The 23,495-nt window shown below is 36.4% G+C and overlaps 1 protein-coding gene across 5 annotated transcripts in view; it reads left to right on the plus strand.

Moving 5' to 3' along the window:
• Positions 1-15,745, plus strand: part of LOC139692456 (transmembrane protein 47) — a 987,299-nt gene extending 971,554 nt beyond the window's left edge. For all 5 annotated transcript variants that reach the window (XM_071590667.1, XM_071590668.1, XM_071590670.1 and 2 more), the window contains 4 exons: positions 3,130-3,316; positions 5,966-6,115; positions 7,633-7,695; positions 12,047-15,745. In XM_071590667.1, coding sequence (XP_071446768.1) covers positions 3,130-3,316; positions 5,966-6,115; positions 7,633-7,695; positions 12,047-12,207 — 561 coding nt within the window. In that variant the 3' untranslated portion in view covers positions 12,208-15,745. The remainder of the gene's footprint in view (positions 1-3,129; positions 3,317-5,965; positions 6,116-7,632; positions 7,696-12,046) is intronic.
• The last annotated feature ends 7,750 nt before the right edge of the window (positions 15,746-23,495 follow it).

Here is a 23,495-nt window from a genome sequence, read left to right on the forward strand (position 1 = left end):
ACTTACGAATTTACAAGGAGTGGAAATTCAAGGCAGGATATGTTTTATTTTTAAACGCTTTTATTTCTAAACGCAGCCAAGTCGAGGTGGTGTGTTAGGCCACCATAACTTCCTGGGGAGCCGCAGAGGGCTAAGGGAAAATAACTGGTCCACGGACCCCATCATTATTGAAATATGTTCACACCCAGAGAGGATCTGACGGAAGTGCACTCTCTTTAAATATCTATACCTGAGTACCTATTTTCGTGGTTCCTGAGTACCTATTTTCGTGGTTCTTAAAGGACCGTGGTTGCATTCGGTATTCACGGAAATGATTATTTCATTTGCATATGCGTTGCACGGCTTATTTTACATCGCTATTTTATATTTCGTGAAAATATTCTCCATTTGATGCGGACCGGGCTTAAATGTCGTATTTTAGACGTGAAAAAAGTAATACTGATGCTGAAATAGAAATTTTTTAAATTTATAGCTTCGAGAAAGGTAAAAAATTTTAAATGAAAGAAAATGGTGTTTCAGGTTTTGAAAAATCGTCCAGCGACTTGTTCTACTCTTTCGACCTGATTCCTAGAGGAGCGGGATAAAATGCCCACCTTCCCCGCAGTCTTCCCAATGGATCCACCGACCCAACCTTCTCACCGCCGCCCTCACTCCCCCTACCCTTCCCGCTCGCCCCCTCCCCGGCGACCCGGCGGCGGAAAGACCGCGTAACCGTCTCGGGCAGGGGATGCGCGCATCGGATGCCATCTACCGTACAAGTTCCCAACTGCTCCTCTTTCCCTTCGTTCCACCATTCCCGGCGGACCCCCCCACCTCCCCTCCTCCGCCCAACTCCCAACCCCGCGCGCATGAAAACTCTCCCCCTGCAACGGATGAATATTCATGTGAGAGGAAGCCCTTGCTCACGCACCGATTCGCCACCAGAAAGCACCATCAACTTGCCTCTTCCAAAGCTCTTCCTCCCAAAATTCACTCTCGTTTGCCCGAGCCTCGACGACCAAGGGTTAACCTCCCGCTCGACACCCACCGAGAGACCCTCACGCCATCTCCCACAGTAGAGTGAGGGCCTGGTTCTGTAATATCGTGCGGCAACCATGCTAATGTCAACCGTGGAATCTCGGATGACATATCTCGGCTGCATATTTCTGAAGCAGTACTCCAAATGTTTAATTTTTGTATTCGGCCTGACAGATGGTGGTGACAAAATTTCAGGCGCTATCAAAGAGGTGGATGCAGGATTAGTTCATCCGATCTTCACGCAAAGTTCTCAAAACAAAGAGAAGGGAACACTGAGATGCTAAAACTTTTCTCTCGATCACAAACTTCTTCCATTTTCGTTTTTTTTCCACCATATTTCAGGCCTTTTGCATGGTTTGGTGATGATATAGACGCACATTCAAGTCCAATTTTCATCCAAAAATCCAACCTTGACCCAGCTTCAAGTTGCAGAGCTTTTCCACATTTGGATTGCATTCTAGTTTGGTCATTCCATTCCGGGAAACCTTGTTCGATCATGCGAAGTTAAAAGTGTATTTGCATTGATAAGATGACAGTGCACACCATTATCCTTGAAAATTTTGCAATGAGAAAGATCTGCACTTAACTCATCCCAAAGGCCTGCTCCCTCCTAGGTAACCAACTACCTGACCAAAAATGGCATCGCCTGACTAAGATCAAAATGACTTGGCACCTGCTGACTATTTCTTATTCTAAAAAGCGAAATCCTTCCTCAAAGGATGCCACCATGGGACCCTAAGTGCCGACTAAGAAGCTTGCAACATATCCTTAAAACTTTCCAGAATCTGTTTATCAGGGAGCCTTTGAGTTGTGACAAAAATGCTGGATAAAGTATGTCAATGATCATGGAATGTACTTTGAAGAATTTCGAGGAATTGTCACAATATCTGAAATAAAACTAGTTTTCCCAAACTTTTCCGATACTTTTTATATAAGCCACGTATTGCTCTATAACCATCGCTCTAATAATCCATGTTATCCTTCCATCCTACCTTGCACAGCCGTAAAATATCTATTTTTCCTGTCTCCATCTCCTGCTTAATATTTTTTTATTTCTCTTCCTCTGTGTCTTCTTTTCTACTGTTACTTTCGATTTTGCTTCGCAAGTATTTCATAAAATAATGACCAGAGAAGATACCACAACCAGGCATTGTACATGGCTGATTGGGCCAAGTCTTGCAGTTCTATGGACTCATTATCAGTATGGTTTCCATCCTAACATTCTTGAGATATATAACTAAGTAAGCATGTACAGTTGAACAATCTTAGTGAAAGATAAATTTCAATCTAAAAAGCTCTTTTGCCCCCGAAGGTTATGTTCAACCATTAGCAGTCAACTGTTTGCTTGTTTACATGAAATTTATTGCTTTAAGTTGTTTTACTCATGAAATTTATTGCCGGAACATTTTTATCATTTTCTAAAACATTTATCTGTTCTCTTAGCAAGCATTTCAAGATAATGACCTGTTTAATGTCTGATTTCCTCTGGAAAACCAGCAAACGTCATATGTTATGTTTGCACCTGGAATCATACTGAGTAGGCATGTGATAATTTACAGGAAAATTGCCTTAAAAATATCCAATAATTTTCTGATATTGTCTGTGGATTTTCTTGAATTCCTTGTTCTATGAATCTTACAAATTACAAGTCACGGATTGCTGTTGCACCGGGATTTAGTGTTCACATCAAAGGAAATGAACTTTGTGGTGTAGTTATTTCATGACTGCTATGCTCATTACTTATCACAAAAATAATAGCTCTCTAGAACTTAATCTTTTAGTGATTGGTAAACAGTGGCCTATTTCCAGATATAAACACTATTTCTTATGATTGGTCCACAGATTTTCACAGTAAAATTTTTTAACCATTCAAAATTTACATTCTGCATGTATTCAATGGCTTATTTCATACATAAGCCTTTGTTTTTACCTTTGGTTAATATTGCTTTAAAGTTGAACCTTAATTTTATAAATATTTCTTGAGTTTCGTTACACATCTTATCTTGTACAGAGCATGAGCTCTGAAAATTACCTCCCTGAAGTGGTTTCATTCAGCAGTTGCCAGTTCTTTACAAATGCCCTGCACTTCAATTTTTTCTCCTCTTCTTTCAGGTGATAGCCTTCATATGCGGTCTCATTGTCATCATCCTCATGATCATGGCGTTGGCCAGCACAGATTGGCTGATGGCTGCTGGGTGGCGCCAAGGGCTGTTCATCCACTGCATTGGTGAGAATGCCCCAACACCTCTGCCCTTCAATCAGCAGGCGCCTCCAGACTGCTATCAGGCTAGAGATGTTGGTAAGTATTTTGACCTTCAGCTCATTTTTATAGTGAGTTTGCACACAATTATCTTGCTAGCTAGCCTTAAGATATTGATTGCAAAATTAAAATCAATCTTATTACCTAAATGTATTCAGGCATATTTATTCAGCAGTGTTAAATGTCATTTTACTCATAATCTTTGATTTTACAGATACTTTACTTCCTATAATTGGTAATCAATTCCAAAATTGTGAACTGAGGGTGAATTTCATTAATTTTTCACATTTAGAGAGCTTACTTAAAGAATTAATATGACTTATTTCAGCCATCTTTGCCAGAAGGTTACATTAAACATTAATATTATTAACGTCATATCATCAGCATGGCTGCCGTCACTGCCAATGTCAAAGCTGTGGTTTGTATGAATGGACCATCGTTTGTCCTTTCAAGAAGCAAATCTTGTTATTTAACATCCTCCCTTGAGGAAAAAAGTTTTTTTTTAATCATAACAAGTGTTATGATGACAAGAACGTTATTACAATAAAGAACTCTTTGAAACAAAATTATTCTTCCTATTCCTATAAAATCTGATAGTTTGGATATTGATCATTTGCCAACTCGCTCAGTATTTTGACAAGTATTGTGTAATTTGGAATACTTACATTTCTCACTGTATAATTATTAGTAATTTTAAAAAATAAAATATTCCTGAAGCTTTTATATTTCACACATAACAATGGTTTTGTAAGGATAACAGCAAGTTTTTCTTCTGAATAACAATTCTTAAAGTCAACCTTATTTAAATCTTCAATTATGAAATTATATTTAACTTCGATATATTTACTCTTTCTATTTGTTTGAACAGATTTCATGATCGTAATTGCACTCAGATTATTAAGATTTATAGTAAATGGCACTGGTTTATCAATCCTTTCAAATATTAATGATTTCAAATGTTTTACCTCTGAGCAACATTCTGCAGTAGTAGTCTGTTCTGCCTCTACATTGGATCATGTAAATGTACTTTGTTTCTGAGAACACCGAGATGTGTGACATTTACATACATTAGCATATATCCAGTGGTACTTTTGTCATCATTTACATCTCCTGCATAATTTGTATCACAAAATGCTTTCAACTCAATGGCATTACTTGTTTTGCATGAGGATAAATTAATTTTCAAATTCTGCATTCCCTTTATATACTTAAGAATTCTCTTTACATTCTGGAAATCTTGTTTGTCTGGATTTTTACTTGAGTAAATTAGCTTTCAAAGTTCACAGCATAGGTAATGCAACAATTTCAGGGAGTAGAAGTCATTCACTTTGACTGGGAGTGTGTTAGGATGTCTTGGTAACTTAATTGGTGAAAACACCGAGCCAAAAATCGAGTGATCAAGGTTCGAATCCCAGTCAAGGCAAATGATTTTTACACTTTAACATTGTCGCATTGTGTTGGTCCTATTGCACAGAGTTTGCGCTGTTTTTAGTTTTGCTGTATTTACTAACGAAAGCCATATTCTGGGCCCAGAAGCTGTTGATGTTTTACATTTTAGGAGCTTTCATTAAAGAATGAAAGCAACAGATTTCTGCCATCTAAGTAGAAGTTTTTTATTTCATATAAAAAATTAAACTCCTCCAGAATCACAGCACTACTAACTTTCAAACTATTGAATCATACATGAACAAACTTTTACTATTACAAGAAGCAAATCTTATTATTCAACACAAGATTGTTTGATGCAAAAAAGCAACAGACATGGTACCTGTCCATGCTATTTATTTAGATAAATAGATCAGTTTTATCTTATCTAGGCATTTTCTTGCAACTTTCTGAAACATGCATCTGGATGCATAGAAAGGATAGGCGGGAGGGGGAGTGGTATTTTGAGGGGAAGAAGGAGGATGGGGGAGGGGGAAGAAGGCACAATATTAGACCTAGGGAAGGCAGTGAATGGGGTTAATGGATATAGGATGCTAGTCAATCAGAAGAGGACAATCCAACTTAAAAGTCCCTAAGCAAGAGAGACTATGGAAGACAGTAGGTTTCTGATGGAGTGAACTATATCGGGGCAGGAAAATTGGTGGAAAGTAAAGGAGAGGAAGTTGGGCACAATGGATCGTGACCAAGAGAAATATTAGGCACTTAGGCCATTTAGGAACTTTCACTCTGCTCTGCTGCATCCAATTTTTAATTGTTTGATAAGGAGGGTAGAACTTGAGGCTGGAATTTGCTGCTATGAGCAATGTTCAATAAATGTTTAGTGATTGGGTATGCAAGATAGGTATTTTCAAAATACCTCACATGTTCCCTGGAGTTTGTCAGGAAACTTCTTCTGTGGGGCCACTTTATCTTTCCCATTGGACACAAACTTTTTATAATGTGTATCAACAATAAGAGTTCTTTTCTAAGCATGATAATTAGCATGATAAAATACAGGTTATGTATGTAAAATATGTATTTTTCCTAAATTCATCCCATCAATAAATTTCATGTGTAAAAAACTTCTAATTGCCTCTTTGGCTTTTACTGCAGCTATTTTTTTTGAAGCCATGTCAGTGTCATTCACTGCCTTCATAATTAAGAGGTGCCTTTCAAGTGCTGGCAATTCAATATCCAAGGAATTTATGTTTTGTGTTGTGTGTGCTTGTACTTTCTTGTGACTCTGTGACATCTTCCCAACAGCCTACATCCGAGCAGCCGCTGCCCTGTGCATCATCACCCTCATCACCGATGTCTTTGCAACCATCCTCACTGGTCTGGGTCTCAAGAGCAAGGACCACCGTACTAAGTACAAGTATTACCGTGTGGCTGTCTACATAATGGTTCTCTCCTGTGAGTACTTTATTTGTATAGTGGGTCCAAAAGTCACAGTTGATATGGATGCAAGTCCAATGAAAGCCAATAGCTGCATTAAACATATCAGTGAAAAAAGTATGCTCTAATTGTTGGGCCTACTTTTCAAGTGAAGTCATTATACTCCAAGTGAAGTCGTTCTATTTCCTTACAAGGCATGCCTTTATTTTACATGTTCTTGAAGGTATTATATACCAACTCACGGTCATATAGTGGAAGGTTTAATGTGGAACAGGGATCGGGATGGTGCGGTGACTAATTTACTGACTTCCCACTGAGAAGGCCCGGGTTCTAATCCTGGAGCCAATAAATATTTTTCAGTGGTATCCCGATCCCTACTTTAGGTGCTTTGTGAAAAGTACTGTGAGTGAGTGTGACGTCCGTCAGATGGGACATTAAACTGTGGACCCCTTGGCGCTTTTTGGCAAGAGTAGGCTATTGCGATGCCAGGTTTCTCTCCACCTTTCCTTTCCCATCCATCCCTAATAGCGCAAATGATCTCAGCTGTCAGTCACCTCCCCAAAAAAACTACAAAACTAAACTAGTAATGTGGAGCAGCTACCAGCTTTAAAGCAGTTTATATTCAACCTTTTAAAATGATGTCTGTATACACCAGAATAGTTTTCCAAGAGAATGTTATAGCATCAACTTATTTTGAGACTTGTGTATTGATTGCTCAAAAGCATTCTGCAATTCCTATTTTCCACTCGAATATTTCCACCAAAATTAATTCAATTACCATCTATTAATGCACATAGATGGATGGGCATATATTAGTGAGCAATAATCATCAATTTATGTGTGTGAATTCTGTGTATGTATATGAGCTATTGAGTGAAAAAAACACCAGCTGTGATGAAAATTTCTTGCTCAAACACATAATTAAATGCACCCTTAGCACTTGTGTTGCAGGCATGACCGATAAGGTGATATAGGTTTAAATCTATTTCTAATATTCATGTCTTTCTCTTATACTGTTACTCACCCTACTTATAGCCCACACATAACCCCATGTGGCTTTTTCTGTTGCTCAATGTGAAGGAACACCTTTGTGGAAATCATTTTTCACCATCTGAAGCAGGCATAGACCCAATTAATATGCCTAAACTTGTAATATCTTCTGCTGATGTAATACCAGAGTCTAAGTCGTTAAACTTGTACCACATGTACATTATATATCAAGCTAACAATGAAACATAAAATTAAGATTTTGTGAAATAAATTATGGGGAAAAGGGTATTTGTGATCACTATTCATTGAACAGTCATTTTAACTTGAAACTTATCTAGGATGTGAAATTATTGTTCAAAGCCAGTCACTGGTAAAACAGATCATCTTCACTTCAGCAAAGGGTTCTTGCAGAAATACTAGCCCACAAAATTTAAAGTTATATCAATTTTTTGTTGTAGAAACAACTTTAGTTCTGAATTTTGAGAACTCTTTATTGATGCATAATTCTGTAACTTCAATTAAATATCTAAACATTTTCATTACAGTGATTTCCATCCTGATTGCCCTGGTGGTCTACCCAGTGTGTTTTGCTGCTGAACTAAATGAAGGTATGATGAGCCTTATGAAAATATGTATATATATATATATATATATATATATATATACATGAGGGTCACGGTAGTCTAGGGGTAGAGCATTGGACTACTGCCAGGAGGGCCTGGGTTTGACTCCTGGGCAAGCCTCTCTGGCACCCTCAGCTCCACCCAAGCTATGTGATTTTTTGGGTAACAGATCTTCCTAGGAAACCATAACCAGGACAGGGAAAGGCACTGGCCTCCCTACCCTGATGTGTGAATTTCATACACCATCGGGCTCAGTACTGAGTGAACTCTACCATCACATACCAAACCGAGCTTTGAGTTGCTAACTGTGTTTATGGTTTATAAAAATTAAAAAAATCATCATTTTATTACAATTAAATATTTTACACATATTCTTATAGATGAAAATGTTAAATTCTTTCTACTGACTATAGCTTTCTGTACACTCCTAGTGTTCAATGATTTCCAGTTCTGAAATCATCTCCCCTTGTTTCTAAGTAAGATCACTGCATTATAATAATTTTGTGATATTGTAATAAAAATAATACTTTTGTGTTGTCTCAACAAGTTGATAGTATATTTCTCTTCAATTGCAACAAGTTCAGCATGTCATGCTAGAGCCCATTTTTTTCAATCCCGTACCTAAGATGATACTTCTTGTATTATCAGAGATTAATATTGCAACACTGGAACATTAACCATGGGCTGCCACCCTATTTCTCCCTAATGAACCATGGCTTATCATCATGGACTTACTTGACACTGGATATCTCATTTGAGCCACATTATTTTGTACTTCAGTCTGTCGTACTTTGCATCATGCTGCATACTGTCCATAGCACTTATTTTCCTCTCCCTCACTTGCCCTAAGTTCTCCCTTCTCTCAGTCATCAATATGCTGCGGCTTCTTCATACTTCCTCCATCCACATTTTCTGATATTTTCAAGTAACTGCCTCTCTTCCCACCTTTACTTCCACGCTCAAAACATCTCAAAAACCTCTGATTTTTACTCATCTTCTTGCCCTCAAAAATCAGGTTTTCAAACAATACAGACAGCATTCCAGATTAAGGTCATTACCAAACCCTTTGTATTAGTTAAACTGTTTTGACTCTTCTAATTTATCCTCTTATGTTAAATGTTATTAAATAATATATTACTCTTATTAATAATACTCTTTATGGCTTAAGGAAATATTATTTTATATAGTCAGTCGAAAAAGTTAGTAAAAAGCTCAATTTATCCTTTCCAAGCCCTCCTACTTCCTGAAAATCTTATTAATTTCATTTTTTCCTTCTTATTTTTCAAACTTCATTCAACTAAATACATTGATTTAAAAACCAATTTTTATACCTGTAAAACATTCCATACTTTAATTTAAATATATTAAATAGTTTCATTGTTCAAATATCATTTTCGAGGGATGAATTCCTCTGTGAAACCCTAAGGAAGTGATATTTTTATGCTAAGGTATTGTAATTGAAGTATGAAATATTACAGAGTGACTTAATTTCTCTCATTGACCCTGTAATGCACTCCTTTGTAACTTCAATTATTTCCTGTTTGGCCAAGTAAAGATTATCATCCACAAATGATTCTCCCTACCCACCTTCATTGACGACTCAAGTCACTCAGCGTATGGAATATTTTCTCACCATATTTTCAAAAGTTACAGGTGTTAATGGGAAATCCTGTCTTACACCTTAATCACCGCTGGTGCTGATACTCCATCTGATTACCTTACTTATGCAGTCTATTCCTAAGCATTTGCATTTAAGTTACTAATACTTGCATTTACCTGGATACACCCACATCCTCCTACTTCTTCATTTTAATGTGCAAGGAAATGGAATTTTTAGAGTACAGTATACTGACTGCATGATGAGCATTAAAGAATAAATCAATATGATTTCTTGTAGGTCAAATTGTAATTTATCAACCAGATATCTTCATTGATAAAGATGATTTGCAAAACTTACCCTGGTAGCCTTTTTTTTCTATTTGAATTCTAGCTTTTACCCGTGAACATTCAAAAACTCTTGAATGATTCACTGGTGAGTTTTGACCCGTTGTCTGTCCACTACCACCTTCAGCCTCATGCAAATTATAACCAATTTCTTGTTTCCATTGGTTAAAATATTGTTATATTGACAATTTATTACGTTTTGGAATTGTATATCATCTTCTGGTTGTACAATAGAGGAGAAAAGACACTCCATAAGCCACTCTCCTGCAGCATTACTTAGGCCTTGGCTGACAATAAAATGTTGGAGTGAGATAAGATTTCAATGCAGCATTATGTGTTACCTCCATCATTGCTGTAGGCAAACTGAACATTGTTGAACTTGGAGTGGCTGCCATTGGTGGAATACTGTTGTCAAATAAATAAAATTTGTGCCACATAAACATTGCACATTACACTATCAATATAAATATTATTATTTGATAGTCTATGGTTTATAGTAGGTTTGTATGGGCACACACTGTGCACTCCTAAATTTCTTCCTAATCTAGTCTACCGATACATAACCTGATAACCTGCACTACAGTAAGCCTGTCTTAAAATCCACATTACTCCTTTCTCCCTTCATTCTAACCAACATGCCTATCCTTTTTCTGCACCTTCCTCACTTTTAATTTCCTCCCCTCTATCACAGTTTTTCATATCTCATTTTAAATAAAATACTCTGCATCCATTTCTTCTGTCTTCTTTGGATTTCTGCCACCAATCAATCTTACTCAATATACCTGTCATCAATTCCCTCTTCCTCCAAAACTTCTTAACATGATGTAATTCTTCTCCTTGTTTCCCTAATACTTTGACCATTTTGGTGTGAAACGTTTTCAAAATAGGTCAATTGTTTCACATTCTCTATTGTATGATCCCCTTTAAAATGTTGAACTTTTCTCTAATTTTTCTCAAAACCCATGAAATCTTTGTTTTTACATTGATTCTCATCTAATACTTATCACACTGACTTTCTAATGCACTCAGCAATGCTCTTAACCCTTTGGCTAATTATCAAACTAAAGCTTGACCATCCTCTAACCTAACTGGTTTTATGAATTCCCCACCAAATTACATTCCTCTCTCCACTTCTTCCCATGCATCTTTCACCATTTCCTCCACGTTTACATCGAAAATCATGTGTGATAATGAGCACTGTCACCTTACCTCTCTTCATAACTCTGTCCATCCCAACCCTGCAAGTGACATGTGTACCTTAGTGATCTTAGACATGTACAGGTTGTTGGTAAGTTACCAACCCCTCCAATCTTCTGTAAAATATTCATTAATTCTACCCCATCCACTCTTTCAAATGACCTTTTGAAATCTACAAAACAGACAAATACATTCTGATTTTACTGTATGTTCCTCTCTGTTAGTGACCTCATTACTTTTTCAGCACCATGCATCCCTCTCCCGTTCCTGAACCTATACTGACCATCATATAAGAAATCTCTCCTCTCCATTTATAATTGATCATTCTGAGTACCTTTGTAGCCATATGTGTGGAATCAAACTTATGTTCTATAATACTCTCAAAAACAACAATATGATGTACATTTAAACTGAGGCACAATACATGTGCAAAGACAAAATATATGATCTCTCCATTATTAGCAACCCTTTTACATGACAAACGCACCATTTTCATTAAAAAAATAATGGAAATGAACTTTTTGATAGAAGATATTATAATTTTAGACCGAGCATGGGCATGAACATGGACAGAGCTGTTTTGCCCAATCAAGCTCTCCTGGAGGTTATTTCTTAAAGCTACTGTACAATTTATGAGTACTTGTAATTTTTTCCATCTTATTTGATTTGTTCAATTAAAATATTTAATGAATACTAACTGGCCCAATTTCAAATGTTGCTGTGCATGCTGAAATCATTAAAGCAAACAAAACCACCTTTGGCAAGTGCCTCTTTGGGCTGGCAAAGTGAATTTAAGTAAGGCATGATGCATTGAACTATTGAATATCGAACAATAAATAATACCTCATCATCACCAGCCAGGGCCTATCATGGTCTGATATTCTCCCAGGGAGTGTGGGAAACCACAGAAACCACACCCAGGCTGTTTTTTCCTTCTTAAAAAGATTCCTCTGATATAAAAGCTGTGTTCCTATGTTACCACGCCAGCATTACATAGGATATGTAGTTTAGAATTTTTTATAGTGCATTTTCTATTTTCATAGAGGACCTTTAAATTGCCTTGTAGCTTTGAGAAATGGCTTCCTGTTTTTCCACTACCTTCTCCTCATTAGGGGTTGGATGGAAGAAGGGACTATCTAGTTTCAATCTCACCCCAATAAAGACGTATTAATGTTATTATTTAACTTACGTACAGGAAACCGCACTGTCTGGGAGTTTGGCTGGGCATATGGAGTGGGATGGGGCGCAGCCATCTTCCTGTTTGGAGGAGTGGTGCTGCTCCTGTGTGACAAGGAGTCAGAAGAGATCTACTACAAGGAGAGGAAGATCGTGCATGACACGGACTCACGTGCCTAGTGGGTCCGGCAGGGAACGGTGCTGCCTCCCCCATCGCCAAACCTAATCACCTCCACCCGCCCCCATGCCCACCACCACCACCACGCCTTCCCCATGGTGGCGCTCTCCCCTCCACCTCCCCTGCACCACCACCAACACCACCACCAACCCCCTCCCCCTCTCGACTTCCCCTCTGACGATGAGGAGGACGACGAGGGTGGCACAAAGGGCCGCAGGCGGCGCAGGGAGCAGTCGCGCCAGCAAGGTGGTCGCAAGAGGAGGCGGAGACACTGGGTGGGCCGCAAACGCAGCTCAGAACCCAGCCAGCCTCCCCGCCCCATGCTTCCAGATGTCACACTCTAAGCAAGGAGCCCTTCTCTTGCTCCCCTCCCCTTCCTCCCTCCCTCCATGAGAATAGAGAGCAAACGAAACTCTTGGCGCAGCGTGTGGATTGCACATGATCTTGACGTCTGGCCGCAGAAGTTTATTTAGATCTGATGGAAGAGATGTGATGCGATGAGTAATCCAATTATTACTTCATTCCAATATTCATACAATCACTCATCATTGTGCCCTCAGTTTCAGCATTATTGAATTCACTGGGTCAATACTCTTTGCCCATTCATTTCAGAATTTTACATCTGATTTCAGCATATCTTTTCCGAGCACAAGGCTGAGGCCAAATTTAGCATCATCGACATGGTCTGCTAAATTGTTAGTCTTATAGCAGCCACAAAAATGGTGTCGTTGGAAGACTCACATCGGAAAAAGTAATGAATGCTTGGAATGACTAACATGCAAAAGAATTGCCTGAAATCGTACCTAATAATAATGGCCAAGAAATTCACCCTACTTCTTCGCAGTCTTGTTCATTAATCTTGTTTCAATTTTTACCTCATCTTAAACATTTAAGCATAGTTACTAGTAATTGACAACAAGCCTGAAGTTAATTATTCTATTCTTAGACCCATTATGCTGAGCCCAGATTTCATTCTCTCTGAAAGCAGAAAATCAAGTTGGGCAGCTGCTACTTATCCCATCAATTAGTGTCAATCAATTCTCTGCCTGTGTTGTGGTCTAAGTTGTACTGCTCACTTGTATGCATACAACTGCTTTTATATTTTCATATCATATGCACTTCAAATTATTAATTTTTGCATTTTTATTCGCTAAAATAAAACGATGTCATATAATCGACTCATCGCATTGCAAAAGTGAAAATGGAGGAACAGGGAGCTGTGAGGATGAGAGGACCAGCATTATAGTGAATCTCTATTTCCATCAACATCATCTTAACCTACCCCTTAGCACTCCTTAACCCATCCCCTACCCAGTGGCTTGCGTGCATGGTTTCTGAATGTTGTGTGTGTGTTGCTCTGTTGCTCATTGGCATGTTTGAAGTTTGTTTTTTTTTTTGTGAGCAACTACTCCCAAACTTTATTTCATACCAAAATGTTCTGGGTGAATCGTGTGTGTATGTGTTTTTCACTGTGTGAGTAAATCTGTACGAGTGTGCCCTTCTAAATGTGTGTGTGCATGTTGTGTCATTGAAGTGTGTTTAGCAAGCTACTTCATCAAATTCAGTCCGGCGTTGGCGAGAGCAGAGCCCGTCCCCCTGCCTAGTGATCCAAACAGATCACCGATAAATGAAAACATTAAATACTCAGTGTATAACAGCATTAAATAAAAGGAAATGTGAATTGAGTGAGCTTATAGCAGCCACACATTTTTATAAGTCTTTTGCTTGATGCTTTTATGAAAAGGAAGATTCAGAATTGTCAGGATGAGTGAAAGACTACTTACATTGCAGTCATAAGTGACGTGGGTAGTTGAGTCACCTACCATGTGAAATTTACCTCTAATTGGCTTGTTTGTCATAAATGCCTACAATGTTCAACATCTAGGTCATCATTAGATGTGTACTAATCGTCAACTTTAAATCAAAGCAGTGAAAATATTTATGAAAACGTTAAAAGGCGTTCTTTTCAACTGAGCATTGAAGATAGTGCCACTGCTACTTACTAAAAAAAAAAGTGGAGCCATAATGTCATATTGCTGTAATTTCCAGTTTTATTAACCAGAAGCAAATATGAGCTTCTTTGAATGTATTTGGCCAGTTTCAACAGCCATAGCATTGACAATTTGAAAAGGAATAATTGGCCTTGCAAAATTTGGTCTTCAAACAAAAATGATTCTTGAAGAGACTTAATGTTGCAATGGCAATGAAAATATACTTCTGATGGTTACATACGTGAATTTGGTAATGGAAGTATGGAATACAATAGAATTACTGCAGTGTATCTTAATGTATCATTATTTTTCTAAATCAGTAACTGTGACTTTTTTGACATGGTTAACAATTAAAAGTTTTTACTTGTATAGAATAGATGCTAAAAATTTTAAGTTGATGTGAATGGTAAAGAATTTAAGGTGGCATATTGATTAGAATTTAAACCATTCCCGTGGGATTTATGGTCAGTAGTATTTGTGTATTTCCTAACATTTTCAAATTGACTGCATTACCCCTTTTGGCAGAGACTCTGGTTCATGTTCTGCCATTTCATTTCATCGTATTTTGGTGGGTGGGACAGTGAGATATTTTGATTGGATGATAAGTTGAATTGATTTTTTGAAGTTAGCTCTAGTATGGTCTTATGTGTGTCTCTTTGTGAATATTATTTCCTTGTGAAAACCACCACCATTTTTGTGTCTCATGACTTGAAGTGCATTAGGAAAATTTTCTTTTAATTATCCTGTGCATAATCAAATTGATAATTTGATGCAATCATATGAGATCAAATTGATTTTCTCAGAAAATAGTCTTTATCTTTCAAAAAAAAAATGGTTGTTTTATCAAAATATCAAATTTGACCTTTTGTTCATGTGAAGTACAATGGAATCTATTTTATATTTAAACATTGTAGATATTAATGAGGAACGGGCCCATAGCTCATATCCCTAACCTACGAATAGATGTATGAAACTTGATCCTATTTAATTAAATGGTATATTCAATATTTAACAAATGGTTTTTATACTATGGAACTTCAGCAAGGTTAACAGTTTGTGAATAAGTTAAATGTAAAACTCAATGCTTATACCTAATGTTTTTTAGTGTTTGTACTAATATTTGCATTTTTGTTCCATATGTAATTGGAATGCATAATAGAAAGTAATGTGAAATTGGTCCTAATGTTTACACTTAGTATGTGCAAAATTAGTGAAGTTTTATAATACAAAAATAGGTCTTTTTTAGTTTTTATAATATTCTGGCAGCTTATTCTAGTCAGATTATTTTAGTTTGCTGGAATCCTGAATATCATAGCACAATACAGAATACAAACCTATGTTTATGTTCTCTATTTTTCCTGTCTTCCCTTTTATTCCTACTTGCTGTGCATTTCAATGATTATGTTATAAACTGCTTGTAATAAAGTTGTTACTTCTTTGACATTTATAATTTTTTCACAAGGTTTCTGTAAGCACCAAAAGCAGCTATGTGCTAATTGGTGTGAAATTCTTTTTACCCATTAAATTTTATGACATATCACTTAATAAATGTGCATTTTATTTTCCATGCCACTAATGAACTCAAAACCATTATTTATTCCATTATTTAAGGTGAATGAACAAAAGGTAATAGTGCATGTTACAAGTACTTTTATCTTGTTATGTGACATGAATTGTGAAAAACACCTTTCTTATAAGATAGTCCACTAGACCAAATCTAATGATATTTCATTTTTAATGGACCATGTTTAAATGCCATGCACTAATTAGACCACATGATGGACAAACTTGAAACATGGTGGTTGCTTTTCAGAAGTACCTATTTATTAATCCAGGAATTGCAGTAGTTCAGAGGTAGAGCATTGGACTTTTGACCTCGGGGCCTGGCAAGCCTCTCTGGGCACCCTCAGCACTGTCCAAGCTTAGTAATTTTTCGGGTACCAGGTCTTCCTTGGAAACCATAGCCGGCCCAGGGAAAGTAACTGCCCCCCCCCCCCCTGATGAGTGAATTTCACATACTGTCAGGCTTAGTACTGGGTGAACTCTACCATCACCTACCAAATCGACCTTAGGGTTGATAACTATTTTTGTGGTTTTTTACATTGCAGGTCTATTTCCAGAGGGATTTATTAAAAGTTTCATAAAGGTAATAGATTTATATCCAATGCTTGGCTCCAGTAAGTAAATCAACAATTAAGCATAAAACTATAAGTACAGTAATCAATCTAAAGGTCTGTTTGAAATGCAGGTTGTTCAATAAGGCCATAGGAAAAATATAAAAACTAATTATAGTGGTTACTTATTTTTATTTTTCAAAATTATCTCCTTTTAGCTGTAAACATCGCAAACACAGAAGCAGATGTGCCATGAACTTCAACCACCTCTGCTTTGATTTCTTTCAGTTGTCTAAATAAGCAAAGTTTGTGTGTGGCTTTAATAGACTATAAAATGAAATCATGCCATGTATATAGTTGAAACTTTTACAGCAGTCTAGTGGGAGATATGAGGCTTATTAAAAGCAGAATTTTCCATTGCTATGAGCGTCTCTCTTGGATTTTCTAAGGACTTATTTAAAGACCCATGTAGGTGATGGTAGAGCTTGGCAGGCTCGTACTAAGCCCAATGGCAAGTGAAATTCACATATCAGGGTAGGCAGGCCAGTTCCTTTCCTTGTGCCACTTATGGTTTCCCATAAAGTTCTGGTACCCAATAAATTACTAGGCAGGGGTATTGAACCCAGGGCCTTCAATAAGTAGTCCAATGATCTACGCCTGTATTACCTAATCCAACAATTATACTATATGAATAAAAATGTTAATTTCCATTTTCTCCAGGCTTAGGTGTCATTAGGGCATAATAATAATTATAATAATTTTTATTTGCCAATGAGAGCAAATACTCTGGGACCATATAATTCCTTTCAAATTATTAGCTGTTTAAACCACAAATAAGGTAATACAGAAAGTACAAATAAGTGGCTAATCTTCTGTGAATCATTCAATAGAATAATGCAATTTTTAAGAAATGTTTTAATTTAGTCTTAAAAGCATAAATATTTTTTGAATGTGAAAGAGCAATGCAAGTAATTGTTAGAGCTAGTGAAATGATAATGATGGTCTGAATTATGAGAAATCTACATATCTTAGCCAACTCGCAAGATAAAAGAGATAACGTATAAATACAAAAAAGGGAAGAAATTTAATGAATAGACTATTGTGTTAAACAGTTTACTATTATGTTGAAAGACCATTATTCAATTTTTTCTGAACTTTGAATATAATGTCTAAGAAGTGACCAAGGTTTTAAGGGTCTAAGAAGACCCTTAAAGCATATTGAAAAATCCACTTTGGAATAATATCCACCATACTGAAGGTTTGATGCAGCATGATATGGTAATGCTCATTCTAACTCCGTTTATTTGATGATAAGGGACATAGAGATAGAAATAAATCAAGAGTGGTAGTTAAAGATTTATTTTCTAAGATATTGAATGTTAAATATAGTAAATTTCTAGCCAAATAAAAATTGATATCGAGCTCAAAAACAATTTGACCTCGAATAGGAATTCCTTAAGGAAATGAAATGAAGCAAAGACACTGGATGTTTTTGAGATAGTTCTAACATGGAATAATGCAGCAGTGCAAGTCAAACAAATTCATTCAGTTATTGACTCCTTTAACATTCATGCAATAGTAACTTAAGAAACTAGGGAGAAACTACTAGCAGAAAATTAATAGATCAGGCCATGAAAAACTTTGATAATTATTATATTAATACCATGACATCTCAAACCACAGAGGAATTTTGTTTGATGTTAGAGTCAGCAAATATAAAAACTGTAGCTCATATTATGTTTATAAGAGAACTTTTCTTGAGGACCGACTGCAGCTTCTAAGTTTTGATTTGAAAAATGAATCTTGGGATGAGGTTTCTACTAAAAATACTGTTGATGACAAAATGGGTGCATTTCTTGTCAAATCCAACTTTTATGTTGCAACAAATTTTCCAGTCAAGAAATGCGAAGTCAAAAATATATGTAATAAAAAGTGTACCTGGCTAATAATTGAAAAATAATCAACCTTAGTAAGAAAAAAGGGATGCATATCAGCTTTCCAAACAACTGAAAATGAAACTCATAAACAATATAAAAATGCAGTAAATACCTAATGGAAATTGTTGCAAAAGCAAAACAATCTCTAAATGATATTTTGATTACAACTTTAAAAAAAACAAGATTTATTGGAAAATTAGAGCTTTTGACACTGTAAATTATCAGATTTTTTAAAGGAAATTTCAAAAATGTTGTACAGGGATAGGGAAGAAATCAATTAGTTGAAATATCCCATCTTATTGAATCTACAAATCAAAAACAGAACTACCAATCAGTTGAAAAAGAGGTGTTACTCAGAGCTCTATCTTTGGTCCTTTGGTATTTCTACTCAACATATATGATATGCCAGATTTTGTCTTTGATGCCAAATCCATTCTTTTTGCTAGTGATGCTACCATACTAATAAATGCCAAAACCATTCCTCAGCTGAAACAATAAGTGGGCTCCACAGTATATGCCTAAAAACTTGGCTTAGAAACCACTTATTGTCAATACAAAATATTAAAATAAATTGTAAATACTTGTACAAAAAATGTGCACATTTTTGGCAAAAATCCTTCACTGTCAGTTCAACTCTATTATAGGGGCCTAAAATCGGCTGACAGCATGAATTTCTTAGGTGTTCAGGTAGAATCTACTATAAAATGGTCCTTATATATTGACAAATTAAAATTGAAACTTAATAAAACTCTTTTTCAGCTGAGATATTTGTTTTTAGTACTAGCCTAAATATCCTTAGATGTATTCGTCATTCAAATTTTCTATCTTGCTTATCATATAGCATTAGTTTCTGGGGTGCCTCAAGCCATTGCCAAAAGATTTTCATAGTACAGAAACAAGCCCCAAGGGCTATTTACTTACATTTAAGGCACTCCTGCAGGCCTCATTTTCATTAGCTGCAAATTATGCCTCTGGCTGCTCATTGTGGAAACAATACAATTTTCTTTGTTAACAATAACAAGCATATGTATGAACAAAACTTAATTACCCATCATTATGATACACATGCTAGCTTGACATACAAACTGAGGTAAGGTGGTCTAATATGAGTGGTGAGGGACTATACCACCCAGGAGCCAATCTTTTTTAACCCGCCCCCTCCAGATTTGAAAGCATCTCCTTCACATACTTTCAAGTGTAATCTTAAAGGATACCTGCTTATTAAATCTTCATATTCTATGGATGAATTTAGTTCATTGTATAAAGAAAAGCCTAAAATCTTGTTTGTTATATTTCCCTTTGTAAAGAAAATAACCTTTTTTCATGTGATATATACCAACAAAATTGATGTAATTTTTTTTGTTTATGACAAAACCATGCTGAACCTGCCTATGGCAAATAAAGCAATAAATAAAAATTGCCTTATGCTTGAATATCAAGAGTTTGAAAATCAAGAGCCCAGATAAGACTCGTTATAAGTCAACCATCAATGAGTCCTGCAATAAAACTGTAGTAAGCAGCATTTGTCAACTGATGATGAACCCTTCCTTCTCTCATTTTACTCCACTGAAATTGGCAAATTAGCAGCACCGATTGTCCTTCTTATTTCACCATAATGATGAATATGTATCTCACCATAATGATGAATATGTATCTGTTTCCTATTCATCCAAAAGCCTTTCAGTTATAAAAATGTATCTGCTTTTACATAGTTTAAGATGCACATGCCTTGCAATATCCTTGCACATCTTCTCATTTAGCATCATATCCAGTAAATAAATGAACTAATTGTGCTTAGCTTCCCTTCTTCTGGTTCCCAACTATTAATGCTTATCAAAGTTTTTGCATAAACTTAGTATCATAAGAGGAAGTCCATAGACTGGCAGTTCTTGAAAATCCAAGGCAAGTTAATTTAGCCAGAAGTAAATCTTGATCAATGGAATCAAATGCTTGGCTAAATTCGATTAGGACAAGAATTTTGACCATTTTTTTATCAATAGCTTGTCAAATGTCATTAGTTATTCTGACCAGAGCTGTAGAAGTACTGTGAGCCTTGTAGAAGCCAGATTGGAATATATCTAGAATATTATGCCGAGATATAAAATCTGTTATTTATTCATGAACAAGGGGGATCGAGATGGTGCGGGGGCTAACGTACTGGCTTCCCACCCTGAGGGCGCGGGTTCAAATCCCGGCGGTGTTGAATATTTTTCAGAGGACTCTCGATCCCTACTTGAGGTGCTTTGTGGAGGGCACTTTGAGTGAGTACGGCGTCCGTCGGATGGGACGTTAAGCTGCGGACCCCTTGGCGCCTTTCGTAAAGAGTAGGCTAATGCTGACGCCGGGTTTCTCTCCACCCTTCATCCTTTCCTGTCCATCCCCTATGGCGCAAATGACCTTAGCTGTCGGTCGCCTCCCCTAAAAACTACTACTACTTCATGAACAAGTTTCACTATTGCTTCGGATAAAATAGGTAGGAAGCTAATTGGTCAGTAATCTAGAGTTGTGGTTTTTGATTTTTTTGGGATTGGACAAATTAATACATTTTTCCACAAAGAAGGAAATATTTTCTGAGATAGCAAGCAGTTGAAAATATTTATGATGCATGGAAGTATGAGAGGAGTTAATTTATGCAGTTGTAATTTAAATTATGAAAAACATTTACAACTGATACGAAGTACATAAAATTATATACTTGTCATATTCAATTGTTCCAGACTCAATTTCATGGAGTTCATGTTCATTAAATGAAAAACACATTGTATATTTACACTGTTCTTCATAAACCTACAACTCGCTCAACACCCCTCTCCCCCTTCTCATCTACACTGATCACAACCCCACTTTTTTCCCTCTTTCCCCCCTCTCTCACCCCCCCTCTCCCTCATGCATGGTATATGAATGGACCGCAACTTGATTAATTTGTACCTGATGATGATGCCTAAGCGTTGAAACTAGTTGTATGAAAATAAAGAACAGTGGAAATAAACATTGTGTTCTTCATTTAATTTACATACTTGTAATTGAGAATTAAAATATAATTTAGAATCAAAGAAGAATTTTGATATGCAATACATGAAAGGCACTGTCAGACGATATATCAGGTACAAAAATATACCTAGTTAGATTAATTAATGTAGACAAAATATCAATATTAAGTAATATTCCAAATTAAAAAATGGAAACTGAATATTAGAAACGTAATAGTTGCCACAGGCCAGATGATGGTACAAACAGTTAAATGTCAGTAATCGTTATTAACTAGTCCTGTGGAATCGATTAAGAAAATTTTCCCAAATGGAAATTTTAGATTGTTATTTAGTTGGAGTGCTTGCAGAGTACTGGATCAGTGAAAAATTAGGAAAAAAATCCTGAATCATTTTGGTCGTATATGAGAAAGGTTCAAAGAAATAAGTCAACTTCTTAATGCACTCCAAAATGATAAAGGTGAAAGAGTAACCAGTAGTATGGAAAATGCTAACTTATTAAATTCCTTCTTTCAAAGCGTCTTCACCAATGGCTCACCGAATGCCTCTGATTGCTTACCAAATCGTGCCAGTCAACCAATGCCTAAAATTGAAATCTCCTATAGTGGAATGGAACGATCCTTCAGGTACAAAGAGTAGTCATAGATGGAGTTAGCTCAAATGAAGTAGAAGTAACTTCAGGTGATCCCTAGGGAAGTGTTATGGGACCTCTGCCATTCCTACTTTACATTAATGACATTGACCCCGTAGTCACTAGTTGGCTATGTTTATTTATTGACGATGCAGTGGTTTACCGTGATCCTGAGGACACAGCAGCTTTATTAACGGGCCTTAATGCCATAGAACGCTGGTGCGACACTTGGCAATTAGAATTAAACATAAAAAAGTGCGTAGTGATGAATTTTTGGAACAAGAGTAATTCCCTCCCGAAAACCTACACCAAAATGGAATGCTTGGACTCAATAAATAACTGGGCATTGCCCTCACTCGCGCATACGAGGAATATGTGGACATGATACCAACAAATCGGTTTTATTAGAAGAGTACTGGGTAAATATGATGAAAAGGTCAAAGAGAAATGTTATCTTTTACTGGTTAGGACTCATTGAGGATATGCTGAAATGATATGAGAGCCTCACGAAGTTGGATTATTTGCCGAATTGGATCGCGTGCATCGTAAATTTTAAAACGTTGTTATAATAAACTTAGTAGCGTATCCAAAATATTAGAACAGCTAGGTTGGGAATAAGTTCTTTTGTCTTTTTACCGCTTCATTATGTTGGGGTTAAAGTGCCTTTAATTCCCCACAATTATAACTTACGTTCGAAAAGAATAGTCACCCTCAAGTGTTATCACAATGCATAAGTTACATTGCTAACTCATAGTCGGACAATTTATGTTTCATTGCACGAATCTTTTCCTGGCAACTTCAGATTACAAGTTCAAGAAGTTCACAATCCCGTCACTAGTGCTTACCATATTCAAATTCTTCGCTAAAACTGTTAACATAGCACCTCTCTCCCACCTTTTTTAGGTGCATACGACGTGTTTAGTCGTTTGTGTGGAACAAAGTAAAAATTAAATTTTTTCTTTAAGATTGATGTACATGATTAAATGTTTTTTGGACAATTTTTTTAAAACTCTGGCACTCAGTGATGCAAATATCGGGGGCTGGAAATTGAAATTGTGTTAATTTGTAGTTCCACATACGTTGTAATAATAGTATAGTTAATTATACGTGATAAAACTGTCTTAAATAGGAGGAAAATGGAAATTTTGTTTATGCGAATACACGGTTAACCATGATGCAGAATTGAAGAGGGGCTTAAGGTAGTGTCAGGTTTCGTTTAGTTGGGAGAGGAAATAAATGCATTGTTGAAAAATTGTGTTGGCTGTGTCCAACTGATATACCTTTACTGATATAATATAATTATAATAACATTGAAGAATATATTTAAGCTGAAGTTATTTGATGTTGCAACTTAATTTGGTTGATGGAATTTGAAATTCTTTAGATATTAGTAAAGCTTCTGTGGATAAATGGCGATCGAGTTAATTAAGTGTTAACAAGCAAACATTGCCTTGAGAGTTTATATATTTGGTTTTGGATAGTTTTCATTGACATCAATAACTTCGTTATATTCATAAACAAGGCAGATTAAACAAGTTTAATCTGCCTTGTTTCCGTTTTGCAAGAACATGGTTGGGCTACAAGTCGTAAATCATCGATATAATTCCAACTTTAGTTTCCGATATATTCT

The sequence above is a fragment of the Hetaerina americana genome, unplaced genomic scaffold, assembly GCF_022747635.1.
Source record: "Hetaerina americana unplaced genomic scaffold, ioHetAmer1.1.p SCAF_4, whole genome shotgun sequence".
NCBI lineage: Eukaryota > Metazoa > Arthropoda > Insecta > Odonata > Calopterygidae > Hetaerina > Hetaerina americana.